Genomic DNA, 20060 nt, shown 5'->3' with positions numbered 1-20060 from the left:
ACGCAGTTAGGAAGTATAGAAACCGAGGTTCAGGTCCAGTGGGTCTGCCCCCACAGCCTTTGATCATAACTCCTGCCTGCACTCTTATGTTCCCAGTGAAACACTCAAGGTTGTCCACCCTCTCGTCTTGCACCTCAACCATGCCCGTAGCAGTCGTCTTCCCAGTGAGTCTGCAGTCACACAACCACAGGGTTCCTATTGGCTGGAGGAGCCCTTGGGAACCATGCACTCCAGCTCTCTTATTTTTCAAATGGAGAGGCCCAGAGTTATTTAATTTACCCAGAATTACACTGTGAGGTAGTGGCATAGCTGGACACACGATATATCATGATGGAAGTGATTGATGACTTGCCAATCTCACCAACAATCAAAAATCCTCAAGTGAAAGCAAAGTGTCAGAATGTGGAAAGCACTGGTGTCTGTTGTCACCTCATCTATACCATCCATTGCTCATAGTAGATAACACAGCTCCATTATATAGGCTGAGAAGAAGGTAACTGTCCAGCATCCTATAGCTGGGATCTGTCTAAACTGGAAACCATTCATTCATTTATTTATTCATCCACTCATCCACTCAACACATGTTTAGCAAGGGCCTCCTGTGTGCCAGCCTAGCTGCTGGGTGAGCAAATCAGATATAGCCCCTGTCACAATGGATATTTTGCTTTGGAAAGGAAGGCCAATATCATTTGAATTGTCCCATAAAGTTCTTTAAAGTTTAAATTGTAACAACTGCTACAAAATGCTCAGAGAACTTAAAATATGGGAACTGATGGAAAGTTAGGAGTCACAGGGAACTGATAGGGAGTTGGGGAGTCAGATAAGCTTTTCCCAAGGAAATAACACTTTTACTAAGATCTGAGGGGTGAATTGGATTGACCAGGTGAGTAGAGGAGGGAAGAGTGTTCTGGGCAAGGGGGAAAGCCTATGCAAAGGCCCTGTGGTAGGCAGGAGCATGACAAGTACGATGGCCAGGAAGATGGCCAGTCAACTGCAGCAGGAAGCTTAGAGATTCAGACTCCCAAAGCCTTTTGGCTTGCATACTTCACCCAACCCCAGTAAGGCACCAGAATATAAGAAGGGCTAATTGATGTTTGTTGACCTTCTTTCTTATAGATATCCCCACTGATGGGAAGTGGAATTGCTGGTCAAGTTGGTCTTCATGCTCTGGAGGACGTAAGACAAGACAAAGGCAGTGTAACAATCCACCTCCTCAAAATGGGGGCAGCCCCTGCTCAGGCCCTGCTTCAGAAACACTTGACTGCTCCTAGCAGATAATACAGCAGTGGGCTACATACTGTGAGAGCTCTGAGCCCTCAAGTACTCAGGCCAGCTCACCCCTACACCAGCTTCCACCTGGGGTTCATGTGAGGGCAAAAGGCAGTGCCATGCAGGCTGTTTAAAATAAAGATATTAGCTTGCAAAATGCCAGTTGATTTAAATAAATACTGAGTTAAAGGCTTAAGCATCTTTGTAATCCTCACCTTACTCACTCTACAACTTTATTTCCCTCATATTGACTACCAGCCAGGAATTGTGTTGGAAGTTGTTCACATTTCACTTCCACTTTCTAGCTGCGACTGGCATATAGTAGGTGCTTAATAATGAATCGATGAATGAATATTGTGTACTTTCCTTGATGAGTACAAAGTCTTGTTCAATAATAATAGTAGTTCCTGTTTATTGGATGACTACTATATGTCAGCCATGGATTCTGTGTATTAATTCCTTCCGTCCTCATGACAGTCTTATAAGGTAGATGCCAGAACAGCTGGGAGAACTGAGGCTTACAGCACTTAAGCAATTTGTCCATTGTTACACAGTTAGAAAGCGGCAGACCTGGGCTGCAAATTCAGGCTCCAGAATTTTAAATTCTTAACTATGATGCTCTCTTACCTCTCAGTAAATGAGTATCTGATTAACAAAGAGTTTTTCATGAAATAAAATGCAACAGAAATTACTGTGTCTGTGTCTGTGTCTCTGTGTGTGTGTGTGTGTGTGTGTGTGTGTGTGTGTGTGTGTGTGAGATTGACAAATCTCCAGCCACTCCCTTCTGAGGAGAGAGGATCCTGGTCCCCCAGCTCACTTTGATGCTGAGTATAGGAAGGGTGTGATTGTGCATGTTGGAAGCAGGAGTTCTGGGGCAGAGTGGAATTGTTGTGCTTAATAAAGGAGTGGCAAGGTGGGTTCCCAGGGAAGATCCTGAGCTGGAGACAAGAGCCAGGGAAACTGATCCCTGAAGGAGAGAAAGTTGAAAAAGGAGAGAAAGTTGAAAAAGAAGAGAAGATCATGGTGGCTGGAAGAGGAAACACGTGAAAGAGAATTTTAAGTTGATGGTTGTGGGGTAATGTGCAAAATAAACTGTTCCCTACCTCCCCCATGAAACTGTCTGTACATTCTACTTTGCTCACTTATGCCCTTGTGCAAATACCATTTTGGGGGTAGGGCGGAAGGCTTGAAGAAGAGAATAAGACAATTTTTCTCTGGGCTACCAGAAATAAAATTTTGATTTTCTAGATTGTCAAGTGAGCATTTAAGCTTTATTTCTCTCATTCATTCCATCATATTAAAACATCCTGTAAGATTTTCTTTGCTCTTGGGCCCCTCCTGTCTGATTTAAGTACTTCAGGTGAATTTGTTGAAATAAAGTTGGTGGAGTAAAAAGCAGTTGGTTAAAGGTGAATTGGTTCATCCTATTGATTCAACCCATTGATTTTCAGCCAAATCATTTGCTTGGAGTTTACCACTGGGGTTTGATGCTGGGGCCTGAGACCTTAACATGTGACACCAAGCTTTGGTTACCGGCACACAGCAATCTCACCCAACCAGCTGTCTGGAATTGAGTCCATAGAACAGCCATCAGAAGGAGCTTCTATTGTACTGCTAGGGGTTCTTCCAGCAAGTGCGGTGATCCTGCCTGCCTTCCTGCAACCCCGTGGCCCCTGCAATTCAGCTGACGGGTCTGGGCCCTTGTTTGGTTTAATATTATTGCTTTGCTGTCTGCTGTTATTTCAACAGGATAATCCAATAATGTTTTATCTCTTTCATTATACTGAAGCCGTATAATTTTCTTGAGTTATAATCTATCTTCTTTTAAGATTCCCCTGAGACAGGGAAGAGCGGTTCTGTCTTTGCTTGATGGGAGGCTCCCATGAAGCTGACACTAGCACGCTGAAGCGAGCGCTGCCAAATTAAATTCTGAATCTCAATCACAGCCACTGTTTCTAATGGGAAATTTGAGTTGATTATGGAGATGACAGCCCAGGTTCACATTTATTGCATTTAGCAGAAATTGTTTATCCTATTAAATACGGTCTTGAAGGAGCGACAATTGAATTTCGGAGCACCAGTGAATACCCGGGTGACGCCCAGGCATTGCTAAACTGCGTAATAATTATATTCTTATTTGTAGGCTGAACTTCCCCACGTGGCTCTTTCTGCAAACAAATGCATTTTGGAGGAGGCTGAAACATAATGCAAGAATTAAACAAAATAAATGCAAACTGTGCTTTTGGAAAATCTTGGCAACTGTGGCTTTCACTGGTGTACCGGTGAAGGAGCTGCAGTATTCGAGGGGCAGAGTCCAGGCAGGACAGTTTGGCTGTGGTCCTGGAAGCTTGAACACAGCACAAGATGCCTGGATGTGGGAGATTTTTGTATCCCAGAACATAAATCTTTGAAATGCTTTTAGCTCCATGTGCTTAATGTCCAAGTGGGAGGCTTTTCGTGTGACCTTGGACTAATAACATAACTTCTGTGGGAATAATAATTATTATAATTAGTTTAACAATAGTAATAATAATAATAGCTGCCAATTATAGAGTGCTTCCCAATTTATGAAGTCTTTTAACCTACATTATGTTATTTAATCTTCATCTGAATTTCATAAGGTAGATATTAATACGATCATTGGATGACAAGTAGAGAAAGCTTAGAATGGAAACTCGATCCTTATGACTAATGAGTCAACTATAGAAGTTAGGATGGGATACAGAGGTCAGGAGAAAGAGCACTTGCTGGCAGAGAATCCAGATAGAAGGAAAAGTCATCTCTGTCTTCAAGAAGAGGACTCTGGCCTGCTCCCAAGTACTTATTAAAAAAAAGTCCTCAGGAGAAAGTGGGCCTGGCACAGAAAGCCCTTGGGGACATTAGCCTGGTGACCTTCATGATCTGCACCTTGGTGTAAAAACATACTGGTCATAGGATCTTGCACACAGCAGCCCCTCCACTCGCCCTCCTGTTGAGGCCAATTCCTCACTCATCCTCCAGGTCTCAGCTATCTCTTCTTTCCTACAGCCTTCCTTGCTTCCATTAGGTTAAGAGAGAGATGTCTACTCTCTCTGTTTTCATTTCACTCTGTACTTCTGCCATCATAATAGAAGTAAGTCTGAAAGTCTGAAAATAGAGATAATATTTCGTTTTACAGATTGAAGATGTCCTTAATGACATCATGTCTACTCACCAATGTTTCTAGACTTTGCAGACATTGTATAATTTACTTGCTGCTTATTCTTTCTCAAATATGGCATCCATGAAGGCAGGGACAGTATCTACTGTGCTAATATATCCCAACTTCTAAGTTTAGTGACTGGCACAAGTAGACCATCAATAAATAATTGTGTAACTAACGAATTAATGAAAGGAATAAGTAGGGCCTAGGGAAGAACTTTCTCATGCTGGTGAGAACCTTTAGTGAATTTGTGGTACATGATAGTGGTATCATGAGCGGAGGGGCAGAGCAACCCCTACGATAGGGGCAACCCATATAGTAGTGAAGGATAGGCACTTTCAACTGGCTTTGTGGGCAGCAGTGCAAGAGCAAAGTGAAATAAAAGGGAAGAAAAAACAGCTGATGTCATGAAGGGACTGATAATACCTGTTTGGAGATTTTATTGTTGACACCTCCTGGGGACAGCCAGGAATCCCCAAGGAAGCTCTGCCAAGGAAGGGAACAAAATCTCTGCAATTCTTAGTGGAGCAAAGCTGAGAAGCACGTTGACAGGTTGATGAGAAAACCAAGGCTCAAGAGATTTTAAAAGGCCTGCCTACTACGTGGCAGAGGTAGGAAAGAGGAACTGAAAAAAATCATCTTGCAACATTCTGCTTCACCCTCAGTGTTCTCATCTCTACATTAGTTTTAAACCTAGAATGGCCACAAAAAAACCTAATGGCAACACATTAGCATAGGGCATATTAGGTCTTTGAGATTCTCTGTTTATTGAATGTTGGCACAAATCAGATTTTTCTATGTTGTATTTTCTTCTTTGAGTTATCATTCTTAAATGTTAGGCCAGATTCCAATAATGAGGTATTCAGAAACTCAGGGATCTGTTTATGGAGATACTGGGGGTGTTGTCACAACCTCTTAGGCAAAACTGGAAGGACAGCATAGAGACAGGCCAAACAGCATAGTGCTTGGAAGCCAGACTGCTGACGTTTGAAGCCTGGCTCTGTGACTTAATGCCTTGTGGCCTTATACAAGTTATGTACCTGTCTGTGTCTCCATTTCCTCATTTGTAAGATGGGGATGGTGGCAGTGTCAGCCTCCTAGGGTGTTGTGAACATTATATGAATTACTGCATTTAGGAGAGCACCCTGAACCTAGTAAGCATTCCATAATTAGCTATGTCATTACTATCATCATTTCCAGGGATTTTCAAAACATCAACAAGAACCACAGTTTGGTTATTTTTTAGGTCATTTAAAACTGCTTTACAGACATTTCAGTGTAAAACCCACTATATCATACAAGAACAAAAAGACATAAAATAGCTTAGCTCCTAGGGAATGTCTTAATAAAGGACATGGATGATTTTTATATCCCAAGCTCTGGGTTATTAAGAAAAAATGTGTCAGCATAACAACTAATATTTGCAGAGGGCATTACCAGTTACAAAGAACTTTCACATACCTAATCCAGCTTAATCCTCTCAATGCCTGCAACAGGAAGGATTTATTATCTGCCTTTGACAGGTGATGAGACAGAGCCTCGGAGAACCTGAGTGATTTGCCCAAGACCACACAGTTTGAAAGCAGCAGAGCTCAGTCCAAGAGCTGCAGCCTCTGTCCTCATGTCTCCCACAACAGCAGAGGTAGATCCAGCTTCATCTGTAGGGCAAATGCCCACCTGCCTGCTTACATAGAAGGGGCAGAGAAAGGCCCTTCATCTGACATCCCTGCAGCAGAGAAACTGAGCAGGTTTGGAAGGTTTTGCAGTAGACAGACAGGTGTAACACCCAACGCCATTACTTCCTAGCTGTGTGGCTTGAATCAAGTCACTTTTCCTTTCTTGGCCTCAGTGTCCTCGTCAGAAAATGAGACTGTTAATCTTCAGGGCACAAGTGTGAGGATTAACATTCTTGGGTGCTGAACAAAACAGTCCTACCTAACTTCTGCCTCTTTTTACCCTGCCTAGCATCTGTCCCTTTGGGCAGGTGGATGCATTTCACCAAAAGAACGAAAAGAAATAGTGATTGCATTTATAGTGAGGAATTCTCAGAGGATTGTCAAAGGGAGTCAAGTGGCTAGTCTGACATTCACCTCTGTGTAGGAGGCCGTGCCGGAGGCTGGGTACTTCCATTATCGCTACTGGCTGCATCCACCAGTTATCTCGAGTCTACACCTTGCAACCCCAGGTGTTCCTTCATCCATCATTGGCCATTGTTTATATTCACTCCTCCTTCCCTCACCACCTCCTGCCAGATGACTCCTTGTTAATAAGCCAGTTTGCTCACATCCTGAAAACTATCTGATTCTGGCCCCTTTTATCCCAAACACCGCCCATCCATCAAATGCTTGCTCCACATGCTTGGTTAGGAAAATGGGAACTGGGGAGGGAGACAAATCATAGATAAAACTTCTTAGCTGCTATCTCTAAAGAAATAGAATGGATAAATAGACCTGTCAGACATGTATCATGCCACTGGTCAGCAGAGTTCATTTGTTATAAACAGGTTAGGACGCGAGGATTTGTCTCACATTTTAGGCTGTTAATATAGAAGGGAAACATATTTTCCTTTATCTCTCCCAGGGGAAATCCTAAGACCGTGAATGAGGAATTTTTAACTCGATTTGATGGACTTCCCTTCACTAAGGTGAAAAGGGTGGGCTCTCTCTTGAATTTGTGCAGCCTTCAGGAACGGTGTGGGCTCGGCTGTCCTCTGACATACCAAGAAGGTTGCAGGACTCAGGAGTCCTGTGAAAGTGTCTTTCATTAGGTTTCCTCTCACAAGTTTCTGCAGGCTAGACACTAAAACCATTCTAGAGTCTTTGCCTCCAGCACAGAGAAACCAGAGACAACAGCAGCCAACAAACTTTCCCTGGAAAATTCCTATGTACCAAGTATGATGCTAGGTGCTAGGGCTTCAACGGTAAATAGGATTCCCCACTTGCCCTGTAAGAAGTCACTGGGTGGGGTAGACACACAACTAGGCTACAGGGATGGAGCATGGAAAGTGCTGGAATACAGAGCTGTGTGAGGGAAGAGGACCTGATGAAGTGTGGGGTAATGGAAGGGGTCAAGGTTGGTTTTCTGGATGAATGGACACCTTAACCTATGCCCAGGAAAGTGCTGGTGAGGGGCTAGGAGAAGATGAGAGCTGAGAAGTGGGAGTCGGGTAGTTCTTCCAGGAGTAGTATGTGCAAAAGCTGGAGGCAGCAGAAGGCCTGACCTATTTGGGGAACTAAATTGGAAATAGTTCTTTAATTCAATAAATGTTTACTGAATCCCTACTAAGGCTAAATACTATTTGGTACTGGGGATCTAACCATGAAAAGGCTTGCTTAATAATGGGGGGAGTCGTACTGTCTTAGTCATTTCAGACTGCTGTAGAAGAAGACAATAAACTGGATGGCTTAAACAACAGACATTTATTTCTCACACTTCTGGACACTGGCAATTCCAAGAGCAAGGTGCCAGCCCATTCAGTGTCTGATGAGTCACTCTTTCTGGTTTGCAGACCACTATCTTCTTGTATCCCTCACATGGCAGGTTGCAGAGAGAAGCAAGCTCTCTGGTGTCTGTCCTTATAAGGGCACTAATCACACCATGAGGACTCCATCTTCATGACCTAAGCACTCCCAAAGGCCCCACCTCCTAATACTATCCCATTAGGGATTAGGATTTCCACATAGGAATTTGGGGGCACACAAACATGCAGTCCATAACATATGAGAAGAAAAAAAGAACAAACAAACAAATCTATAATGTCAGGTAATGGTAATTCTGTATGAGAAAAATAAATGAAAAGGGTGAGCCTCTTTACACAGGGTGGACAGATAATGTCTTTGCAGAGGTGACACTTGAGCAAAGACTTGAATGAAATGAGGAAGTGAGCTGTGGATGAGCTCATTTAGATGGTGAGCATCTCAGGCAGAGAGGACAGCAGGTGCAAAGGTCCTGAGGAGGGGAGGGTCTGGTGTGCATGAGGAATGGCAAAAGGGCCTGCATGACTGGAGCAGTATCATTGAGAGAAGAACTGAAGGGAAGGAAATGAGAGGGAGTCAAAGGCTAGTTACACAGATCTTTGTTCCTCACATCAGGGGCAATAGATTTCTAACACAATTGGCTCATAGAGTCTGAACAGAGAGATAAAGGTGGAGGGGTACAACAGCCTTAGAGATGTGCTTTATGAATCCAGTTTGAAATTTGTGGCCTTTATAACAATAGCTGTGGGCTTGCTGAAAGCCCAAGAGTAGCCCAGGGTAATCAGGAAAGGGGCTGTCTGTAGGAATCTCCCTGGGACCAAGCACTGGCTGCCCTCAGGAAAGGCCCAGTGACCAAACTGGAATTCCAAACTCAGTCATCTCCAGCCTGACAAACTCCAGCATCATTACCCAAATTGCTGAGCAAAAATTGCCCCACACTCTATCTCCTGGTTTTCCAGCTCTGTCACTTGACACCATTCCCCTGCACAATCGGGCCCCTCCTTCTGCTTTCTTTGATGCTCCAGCTCTCATTGTGTCTGAGATTCTGCTGGCCATGTCCTGGCTGCCTGCCCTGCTCCCACAGCTGGTTATCCCCGAGAGGTCCCTGGGCTTCCCTGACGCCTGGGACCTATTGCCATTGTTCACAGTTCTGCTGTACCAGACTGCATTCTTCCAGGGATGGGACCATGTCTGATCCTTTTCTGAACCTCCAGCACCCAGATGGGGCCTGCACAAGAGATCTCCAGCGAGTATTTTGCCCATTTCTGAAGTGAAGGAGTAGCACCATAAATTTTCTTCATGCCATTGCTCTAATCCATATCACATCCCCTTCCTCTCACGGCACTCAATGGCTTCACTTTGCCATCTCTCATTTCTGCAATGTGGCTTTTGAAGCCTACCCTTTCTCTCTGTCCATTTTCTTCACCCTAAAGGCATATAGTTCAGAAGAGATTCATTGAGTGCTGAACTCTTTAGATCTTCCTTTCTCACAAAGAAGAAAAAAAAAGAAAAAAGCCTCTCCTTATTGCTTTTTATTCTGTCATTAATTTACTTTTCAAAAGACACCTTGTCAAGCTGAAGATTATATCTTTAAACCATGTATTTACACCCACTACCTATAAAACCTTAGATTATAGATCTTCTGAAAAGACCTAAGGGAAAATGCATTGGATGAGCTTTATGCTTTTTGCTTTGTGAGAGCCATTCTTGAAGAGGGAAAGCTGCTGATGTAGTAAAGGGTTGCTATGCTTGAAACTGCCACTGTATTTTAATTTTTAAAGCTCCTGGGGATGTAGCATCCTCAGAGGAGTGGGACAGATGCTGGCTTGGGTTCTCTGGCTCAGAAGATAGGAAGATGGCTTTGCTCAGCCGGTGGTTTTGGCTCACAGATGATTCAGGCAATTACTTCATCTCAAAGTTCTCATCTTTTGCCCAGATTACTACACTTACCTCCTGATGAGCCTCCCTGCCTCTGGTTTCTTTCCCTCCCCTGTGCCCCACACACTATTCTCCAAATCCCTCCACCGACAGACAAGAGGAAAGGGTGGGTGGAGGAAATGGAAGCATGTGTTTGACGTGTTCAAACCCTGGCCTGCTCTGTGGCCCATGAGGCTCAACCTTGCTGAGATTCAGTTTCTTGGCTGCACAATAGGGCACAGAAAATAAACCTTAAGAGATCTTGCACAGGACTAGTTAAAATAGCACAAATAACCTTGCTGTCTCTGCCTTTTTGTTTTGTCACAGACCCCGTTCCCCATGCACATATAATGATTCCTCCACTCTCAGGAGCCTCAAGCTTGGCTGCACTTGGAATCACCTGGGGAACTTTTAAAACTAAGGCTGTCAGGCCAGGCACAGTGGCTTACGTCTGTAATCCCAGCACTCTGGGAGGCCGAGGTGGGTGGATCACCTGAGGTCAGGAGTTTGAGACCAGCCTGACCAATATGGCGAAACCTCATCTCTACTAAAAATACAAAAATTAGCTGGGCATCATGGTGGCGTGCACCTGCAGTCCCAGCTACTGAGGAGGCTGAGTCAAGAGAATCGCTTGAACCCCAAAGGCAGAGGTTGCATTGAGCCAAGATTACACCATTGTACTCCAGCCTGGAGACTCTGTCTCAAAACAAACAAAAAACACCAACAAAAGAAAACCCGAAAAACTACGGATGTCTGGTCCCTACCCCCAGTGATTAAGATTTAATTGGTTTGGGGTGCAGCCTGTAGACATCAGGGTTTTAAAAACTCCTCAGGTGATTGTAACATACAACCAAGTTTAAGAACCACTGTTTTTAGGTCAAGATCAAATGCTCTCTTTAAAGTGCTCACGTGGCCTGGTCAATTTGGCCCTTGGTCACTTTCTAGCATGAAACTGCCACTACTCAGTAAATAATGAATGTAGGTTAATTATTAATATAAGTTAAAAAGCAAAAAGCAAATTAATGACAGGATGGAAGGCAATAAGAGTCTTTTTTCTTTTCTCAGACAGAAGATCTAAAGAGTTCAGAAATCAACTTCTAAATCACATTCTTTAATTAATAATAGTCTTAATAATGATGATGATAAGGGTGAGGCTAATAATGTCCTGTATGACAGGCATGGTGCCAAGTGTTTTATATGCCTTATTTTATTTACATGCATTATTTTCCCCACTCCCCATTCCTGACACATACGCACCTGCACACACCCTCAATTGTCTTTCTCACTTTCAGACTTTGTCTCATGTTGAATTTCTGTCTGAGAGATCTCCTCCCTCTTTGCCTACTTGAAAAGTCCTTCAGGGCCTGGGGCAAGCCCCATGCCATCCACAATACACACACTCATGGAAAGGTAAATCTCTCTCCTACCTGGCCTCCTTCAGCACTTATTTTGTGTGCTACATATTTTAGCTTTAACTCAACAATTAATTTCCCTAAAGTCTCCTCTAGTTGTTTCGTATACATAATTCTTATTCTTACTTTAACAAGATTGAGGACTGTGGAATGACTTGAAGCATCAATATATATGTTAGTTACCAGACGTTTCTTGAGTACCTACTATGCACTAGGATTGTAGATTTGGCTTTCAAGGAGCTCACAATCTAATACAGGAAACTGATGGATAAACAGAAAATTCAGTGCTACCTAAAATGTTCTCTATTCGAGGCATGACTGGAGTGCTGTGGGATTCTGAGGCTGGCTGGTGTGATTGGCCTCCCCTAGAGATGGGTTGGAGAAGGTGGATTGATTGTCACTAGCTGGCCTCTTCAAATCCACTCTCCACTCTGGGAGGCTGACCAATGTGCTCCTCATCTATGAACTGACTCTTCAATTCATTCACTTATTTAATCACAGCTACTTACTAAGTCCCTGCTACATGTAAGACACAAGCCTGACCTCAGGGGCTACAGTGCTAAACAAAACAAACTTGACTTCTGCCCTCAAGATTATTATCTCTTAGGAAGAGATAGATCTTAAATAGTCACAGGAGATGTGGGGTTAAATATATATGCTATGATCTGAACATGGTCCCTTCAAAATTCAAATGTTGAAATTCTAACCCCAAAGTGATGGCATGAGGAGGTGGGAAATTCAGAAAGCGACTAGGTCATGAGAATGGAGCCCTCATGAATGGGATTAGTGCCCTTAAAGAACGGACCTAAGAGACTGCCTAGCCCCTTCTGCCATGTAAGGACACAGCAGTAAGACAGTCCTGTAAAAACTAAGAAGTGGGCCCTTACCAAACACTGAATCTGCCTTGATCTTGGACTTCCCAGCCTCCAGAACTGTGAGAAATAAATTTCTGTTGTTTATAAGCCACCTAGTTTATGGCTTTTTGTTATAGCAGCCCAAATAGACTAAGATAATATAATTACTAGTTATGAAAATTGCAATGAAGGAAAAGAAGTGTTCCATAAGAAAATAATTAGAAGAAATGTCACATTTGTGGTAAGAACTTAAGGGAACTAGAGAGATTAATTGAATTAATAAATGAGTTCAAATGAAGGAAAATTGAAATAACTCAATTTTTAATATTTTTCTCATTATTTCAGAGTGTCTGCTTACCCTACCAATTAATAATGTTTCCATGAAAGAACAAATACTGTTATCAAAGAACTAAGAGAATTCTCATCCTACTTTGTTTAATTGGGCGTTGATTGTTTCAGGTGTCTGCTTGCTTTGTCTCTAACATTCTGTAAGTTCTCCCTGGTCATGGATTAAGTTTTCTCAGTTTTCTATTTTACTTTATTTTTTTGATGATCCAAGGTGCTGTGAGCAGGACAGAGCTTCTAGTTAACAGTCAACATCCAGTTGCTGAATAAAATGATTGAGTTTTGTAAGTAATAGAGTAGTTGGCTGTAGATAGCAAAACCTAGTCTTAGGCCTGGAAGCTGGCAGAACAAAGAAAAAAGTGTACTGATTTTCATTGTCTCTCAGTCGAAAGAAGTCTTTATCCAATAGTCAGTGCAGGGGCGATTCACAGCATCTGGTCCAGCCCGTGCTCAGAGGCCCTCAGCAAGCCTGCGTTTGTACTTTCCGCCCTGGACACGAGGCCCCTCCATTCTGAGGCGCGGGATTGTCACACTCTCTTCTCCTTTCCTGGGTGCCTGTTCTGCACACAGACCAGGAGCTCCAGCAACTCCAGCTCCCATCTGCTTTGGCTCCTGCGGAGGAGGTTTCCCAGGGAGGAGGAGGTTAGCATATGGTCAAGAAGGAAGTGCCTGTCTGGTGATGAACAGGGAGGGGTGGGGTGGGAACCTTGGGAGACAGACTGGCCTCCCCTCCTTTGGTTGACTGCAGCTTGTTGGAGGTACCTACGGATAAGGCACATAGGGTCTTTGCTTCTTTGCTAGTCCGGATGTAGCAAGGGCAGTTTCACTGTGGAGACCATGGCAGACAGGCTTTTCATTGTCCCTGGGGGCTCTGCCCAGGGGGTTGCAGAGCTACTACTAAGGAGGGAGGGCCATCCTGTTGCCTGAAAGTGGTCTGCAATCCCTCCTTGGGGAAATGCCTTCAGGTAGCCAACCAAGACCTCTGTGCTCACTGCTGTGCACTTAATTTGAAACTCTGGATGGAGTGAGAAGAGGCCACTGGGAGCCCATCTCATGAAATTGGAATCTGCCGTTCCATGGAAGATGGATAGCGGAGGGAGGCAGAAGGTGTGCTCCGTTGGAAGAATGACACAGAGTCACTGGAGGGTGTGGAGAACGGGGAGCACCACCCCGCTGGGGAGTCAGAGAAAAGATTTGGCCGGGCACCACCCTGGAGAGGATTGCTAAGCTTTTGTATGAGGATCTGCAAATCAAACCCCCTCAGACTCTGGTAACAGAGGCGCAGAGGGTGGCAGGCTCTCTGCACAGAGCATCTGAAAACATGCACTGACCATGGACTATCTGGAAATCTAGCTCAGAGAATTGCCTAGCCTGGGGCTCGGCCTGAGTTTTGGACACTATCATATGAGAAGGATGGACTAATCCAATGGGTTTTTTTCAATCATTATTTTTTTCATCACAATTTCATTTTTCCTAAATGAAATCTTACGTGGACCCCAACCTCGAAGTCAGATGAAAGTGGAGCTGCTCTATTTGAAGCTGGATGTCTGTCAGGCTCGCCCTCCTCCGCTGGGGCAGCTCTGAGACCCCAAGGCTCCTCAGATCACAGTGTGAATATCATTGGATTGGGTTATCTCCAAGTTCCTTCCAGCTCTGTAATTATACTCCCTGATGGGGCAGCCACAGCAAGGCTCTCTGTCTCTTTCTCCCACCTCTGTGCCTTGGTCCCCATAGGCAAAGGTTTGCTGGGAAAATTCCCAGGGACTGTAATGGGCCTCCATGGAATTTGACTGCCCTGCCTCAGACTTCCTTGCCAGCCTAGTCTCCAACAGGCTGAAAATTCAGTATGATAGCCCCAAGGCCACCTGATGTCCACACCTTGCTTGGAACCAGGTTGATGGAGTGCGATGAGCTGCCTGCAATGAACTAAGTGCACTGCCTGCAACTGAATGCAGGAGGAATGGGACCTTGAGAGCAGCCCTCTGTCTCATCCCTTCCTGCAGATCATTATGTAATGCCCACACCTTCTCTGATGCCTACCATATGTGCAGGTGTCTCAGCCTGCCTGCCACTGAGCCTGACACTGGACCATGGAGAGGCACGTCTGGGTAGCCCACACTCCCTCTTCTCCTTGTCTCTATGCTGTATGGACAGGGATCCTAGCAAGTCACTGGTTCTGAGGGCCCTTGGAGTGCTATAATTAAATTACTCTGGCAAGGCTCACATCTGTTCCTTTAAGCTAGGCCAGGTTGATAACCATGAACTGGTACATACTCCACTTTCCACTCCCCGAGATGATACTTACAGAAGTTGTCTTAGACCCTCTACTCTTATTCCCCAAATTTCCTCACTCTTAGGATGTGACTCAGTAGGGTGTAATGGTTAAGAGATTGGGTCCCGGGTCCAAATCCTGGCTCTTTCATTCCCCAGCTAGGTGACCTTGAGCAAATTATCCAACCTTCCTTCTGCCCTGGTTTCCTCATCTGTAAATTGGGACTCATAATAGCATTTATGTCATAAGGTTGTTGGGAAAATAAATGAGTTCATATACATGCTGCTATAATGGCTGTTACTAATAAGGCTTAGTTATTTTTTCTGTTTATTGATCTTTGGTCCCCTTGGGAATGCTGCCTAGCCAATGGGAAAATGGCGGCTGCAACCCAGTCCATACCCTGCTTGGGAAGTCAGGAAAGCCCTGGACCCTTGAGCTGTGCTGTATCAATCCAGAGTGGTTTTCTTTTTCTCTCCCAATTCACCCACCTACCAGGCAGTGCCTTTTTTCTAATTCTCACAAGGAAACTGGAATCTGCAATTCCATGGAAGATGGAACTGGCCCTGGGAGTTGGTCTCCTTGGTTTGTATTCTCTGCAGGCTCCTTTTTAAGGTCTTTGGCTTTCACTCACCCTCTTGGCTTATCTCTTTCAGCGTATCTCCCACAGGACACAGGCAGCTCAGATTCTATTCCCTTTTGCCACCAAAGGAGGAATTTGAAGAAGTAACAAGTAACAACCCAGAACAATCCTCTACCAATGAAACATCCCACATGAAGCTGTCTCATCTTTTTCTTATTATAACAGAGCCTACCACGAGTGTTAACTAGTTTAATCCTCAACACAACCTTTGAGAAGGTTCCAATACAATCTCATTTTAGAGGGTATGCCCAGATGGAAATTGGCAGCTTAGCAATTAAAGATCTGGGCTGAATGCGGTGGCTCACGCCTATAATCCCAGCACCTTGGGAGGCTGAGGCGGGCAGATCACTTGAGGCCAGGAGTTCGAACCAGCCTGGCCAACATGGCAAAACCCCATCTCTAGTAAAAATACAAAAATTAGCCAGGCATGGTGGTGCATGCCTGTAGTCCCAGCTACTCAGGGTGGGGGTGGGGGAGTGTGGGCTGAGGTGGGAGAATTGCTTGAACCTGGGGGGTGGAGGTTGCAGTGAGCCGAGATCACGCCATTGCACTCCAGCCTGGGTGACAGAGTGAGACTCCATCTCAAAACAAAAACAAAAACAAAAACAAAAAACTAAAGATCTGTTTGATACCTGAGCTATGCTATCCTGCCTCCTACTTAGAACTACTCTCTCAAAGAGGAAATAATAACTCACCATCATCTCATTTTAAAACCAGGTCTACTGCATAAAGATCCCCTTGTATCCTAAAGAAATTGGTATTTGTAGTTTGAAGCTTAAAATATTTAAATTCAATTTTGCATTCAAAGATTTTAAGCTTCAAACTACCGACTGCTCACCATGTTGCTCTCCCTTGTTTAGGTCAGAGACTCAGAGATTCTGGGGGTAGGAAGGACCTTGAGGCTGTCTTGCCCAACCATCCCATGGAAGAATGAATCTCTTTCATTACAATTTCCTGAAAAGTGGTCATCTATCCCCTTCCATCACTCCTGCCACAGTACATGCAGAAGAAAGTCCTCCCTCATTAAGCCCTAATCCCTTTGCTATAGCTTCTCTCCTTTAGTCCTACAACCTAATCTCAGTGGCCATAGAAAACATGTCCTCCCATATAGTGGTTTATATGGAACTTGTCCTTCCTGAGTCTTTCTTCTTCACGCCAAAAGTTCCCAATCTTTCCAGATCTTCTTAGTACATAGGTTTGAGCCTTCCCACTTCCCTGGGTTGCCTGCTTTGCTTTGCCAGTATCTGGTGAAATGTGACACCAAGAACAAAGATCTTGGTATGCCAGAGAAGAATCTTATCCTGGGCTCTTGACTTCTGTTAACCCATCTATCACTCTGGGGCCATCTGTATCAGGCTCCCACTGACTGAACTGGGACTAATGGTTGGCCTGTTTCTTTCACATGGCCATTGGGCTACATGGCTTCAGCCCCCTCCACCCTGTGCTTCAACTGTTTGTTTTCTGGAGTCAATTGTAATACATTGGGTTTGCCCATCCAGACTTCTTTGTTTTTCCCTTTGTGTTTTCTTCATTGCAACAGCCAATTTAGGTTAACATATACATTGATTAGGTAGCTGATACATTTTGCCATCATTTTCATATAAACAGTTTCATATGCCTGAAAAATTGGGAGCTTAGGAATTGGAACATGCATAGAGACTCTTGGGGCTAAAAGGGAACATAGATGAGAAAGCTAAGCCCCAGAAAGACGTGAATAATCAGTGTCTCACAGTGAATTCGTAAAGTGTCTGAGATGTACATCCACGTCCTCAGACTTCTTCATTTTTAAGTGATGGACTTTTAATGCTTGTTTGATGACTTTCTTCCCTGGTACAAGTTGGTTCATATCGCAGCTATCTGCGTTTAACTTTCCTTGCCCAAACCTTGTTTTTAGTCATAACTCCTTACACTGAAATGACAACTACCTATCTCTTTTAGTGAGTTGAATCGTGCTTCCCCAAAAGATATGTTGAAGGCAAACCCTTGTTACCTGTGAACATGATATTATTTGGAAATAGGATCTTTGCAGATGAAATCACATTAAAATGAGGTCATGCTGGATTAGGGTGGGCTCCAACCCAATGACTGGTGGTTCTTATAAGAAGAGAAACAGAGTTATAGAGGGAAGAATGCCACATGAAGACAGAGGCAGAGACTGGAGTGATGCATCTACAAGCCAAGAAATGCCAAGGATTGCTGACCACCACCAAAAGGTAGGAGAGGGGCATGGACCACACACTCCCTCAGTCTCTGGCAGGAACCAACCTAGCCAACACACCTGACTTTGGACTTCTAGCTTCCAGAAGTCTGAAACAATATACTTCTGTTGTTGTAAGCCACCTAATTTGTGATGAATAAACTAGGAAACTAGTTTATTCCTCTATAAATGAATCCTGGTGTCCATAAACATCTTGGTGAAAAACAGTTCTCATCTGAGAAAAGGTCTTGATGGCAAGGACAAAGTACAAGAACTATTAAGTGTGATGGATGATTAATAGAACTGTCAAGGGTGGCTCCTGGGTAGTGGCTAGGAGGGCTCAGAAAGGAGGGGCTGGGAACCCCAAAAGTCCTTTCTGCACTGGCCCCTTTGAGCTGGGCTGGGCTGGAACTGGGTGGGGATGCACAGACCTTACCTTCTGTCTGTATTTGCTCACAGGCAGGGCCCAGGAGACCCAGGCGGCACTGGCACCTGCAGCTGGTGCCCTCGAGGATGGGCACCCCATTGTTGAAGCAGGGCCCACATCGGCAGGCGTTGAATTCCATCAGATACTGGTCCAAGGCATGGCGCAGGTTCTGGCGCTTGGCCTCCAGAGGCCCCAGGCTTGTGTGCCGCAGCACCTCATAAATAGGCTGCATCTGTGGGCACAGAAAGAACACAGCACCCCTCCCTGGGCTCTGTCTACTTTCCCAGAGCGCAAGAACCGAACATCAAGCTTCTGGAAGGCCTGATACATGCCAGGCACAGACACAGACACTCAACTTATCCCACCACCTTGGATCCTCACAGCCACTCTGTGACATAGGCACTAAACAAACTCCTCAGCTCCCAGCAGAAGAAAGGGAGGCTCAAAGTGTTTAAGTGACTGGCTCAGAAACACACAATTATTAAGAAATAATAATGTAGATCAGGTTTAGAGAGGGGCAGTTAAAAGTCCGAGGCCACACAGCTAGGACGTGAGACACATTTACTTAGCTTTTACCATGTGACAGGCCTTTCCCCTATATCATCTCCCTTAATCCTCACAATAATTCTGGAGCAATATGTACATTCCTAACGAGAATCACCCACTTAACTCTGAAACCTGTGCACTCCCAATCCCAAGTGAGCTTAGCAGTTATTTGTGCCAGCTCATCTGTTCCCTCTACCATGTTTAGGAAGCAGGAAAAGTGTGTTTTGATCATCAGTCTTCAATGAAGGAATTAATAAAACCCTTGACAGGTAGTGTTGTTGTCATTGCTGAGCAATTCCCCTAATGGTGTAACTGTGGCAGCTACATGTGGCTGGGTAGGGATTATTTACAACTGATGCAACCCATTCCAGGCATGACCATAGTTCAGGGTTTCTCAATCTTGGCACTACTGCGTATCAAGTTGGATAATTCTTTATTGGCAGGAGTGGGCTGTCCTATGCATTGTAGGCTGTTTAGCAGAGTCCCTGGTCTCTACCCCCTACCTGCCAGCAGCCCCCTTCCAGTTGTGAAAACCAAAACTGTCTCCTGACATTGCCAAATATTCCTTGGGGGAAACAATTGCCTCAACTGAGAAGCAGTAGATGAAGCACAAGGAGCATTGAATCTGGAGCCAGAAAACCTGACTTCAAACCCCAGCTACGCTGCTTCCAATTGTGTGATCTTTGGCACATGACACACGGAGCCTCCTTCATCATCTGTAAAGGGAGAACAGTCATCGCACCTTCCAGGATTATTGTGAGGATTAAGGGAGATGATATAGGGGAAAGGCCTGTCACATGGTAAAAGCTAAGTAAATGTGGTTCACTTTCCAGTTATGTGGCCTAACTGTCCTTGTCTAAGTCTAATCTTCATTATCTAGAAAATGGGAATAATACTTAATTTCCAGATTTCTTATGAGGATGTAAAGAAGTACTGAATGTGAGATACTACTGTACAAGGGACGAATGACAAAAAAATAAAGCACCATTTTTGTTAGTTGAATGTGATAATAGTAAAAAAAAACCAAAAAACAAAAAACAAAAAACAAAAAAACCCCAAAACAAACAAACAAAAAAAACCCCAAACTCTGTGTTTTTCAAATTGCATGTACATATGGTTATCCGCAGCATGCTTATAATGTTACACATTTTAATACACTCATAAAAGGAAGGAACTTCTCCAGATCTCTCATTTTAAGGAGAGGAACCTGAGGTCCCCCAAGGGGAAGTGATTTGCCAAGGTCACAGAGCAAGTCAGCAGTAGTACTGAGCCACATTACGGTAGTCTCACTTCCCTGGAAACAGAAATCAACTAAGGGCACTGGCAATAGCTTTGACTGAGTTCCTGGAAGTGTGTACAGAAAGACCTGTGGCAAACAGACTTTGGCCTGTGGTCAGGGGCTGCGGTTGAGGTCAGCAGGCAGGTAATATCAGGATTGGTAGGGCCCCCAGCCAAGGGGAGTAAACCACTTACTGGAAATTCAGGGAATTCAGTCCCATTGTTAGGAAGTCAGCGTAGAATAGT

The 20060-nt window shown here is 44.4% G+C and overlaps 2 protein-coding genes across 3 annotated transcripts in view; one reads left to right on the top strand and one right to left on the bottom strand.

The window, feature by feature from the left end:
- C8B (complement C8 beta chain) overlaps positions 1–1960 on the top strand; it is a 37527-nt gene extending 35567 nt beyond the window's left edge. For both annotated transcript variants that reach the window (XM_021942085.2, XM_021942091.2), the window contains one exon: positions 1117–1960. In XM_021942085.2, the coding sequence (XP_021797777.1) occupies positions 1117–1271 (155 nt within the window). In that variant the 3' untranslated portion in view covers positions 1272–1960. The remainder of the gene's footprint in view (positions 1–1116) is intronic.
- A 10453-nt stretch (positions 1961–12413) lies between these two features.
- C8A (complement C8 alpha chain) overlaps positions 12414–20060 on the bottom strand; it is a 63474-nt gene continuing 55827 nt past the window's right edge. The window contains exons 10-11 of the mRNA XM_003891953.4: positions 18000–18222; positions 12414–13066 (exon numbers count right to left, since the gene is read on the bottom strand). Of these exons, the coding sequence (XP_003892002.1) occupies positions 12915–13066; positions 18000–18222 (375 nt within the window). The 3' untranslated portion in view covers positions 12414–12914. The remainder of the gene's footprint in view (positions 13067–17999; positions 18223–20060) is intronic.

Source organism: Papio anubis, chromosome 1, assembly GCF_008728515.1.
Source record: "Papio anubis isolate 15944 chromosome 1, Panubis1.0, whole genome shotgun sequence".
Lineage (NCBI taxonomy): Eukaryota > Metazoa > Chordata > Mammalia > Primates > Cercopithecidae > Papio > Papio anubis.
This window is presented reverse-complemented; position numbering and strand designations above follow the sequence as displayed.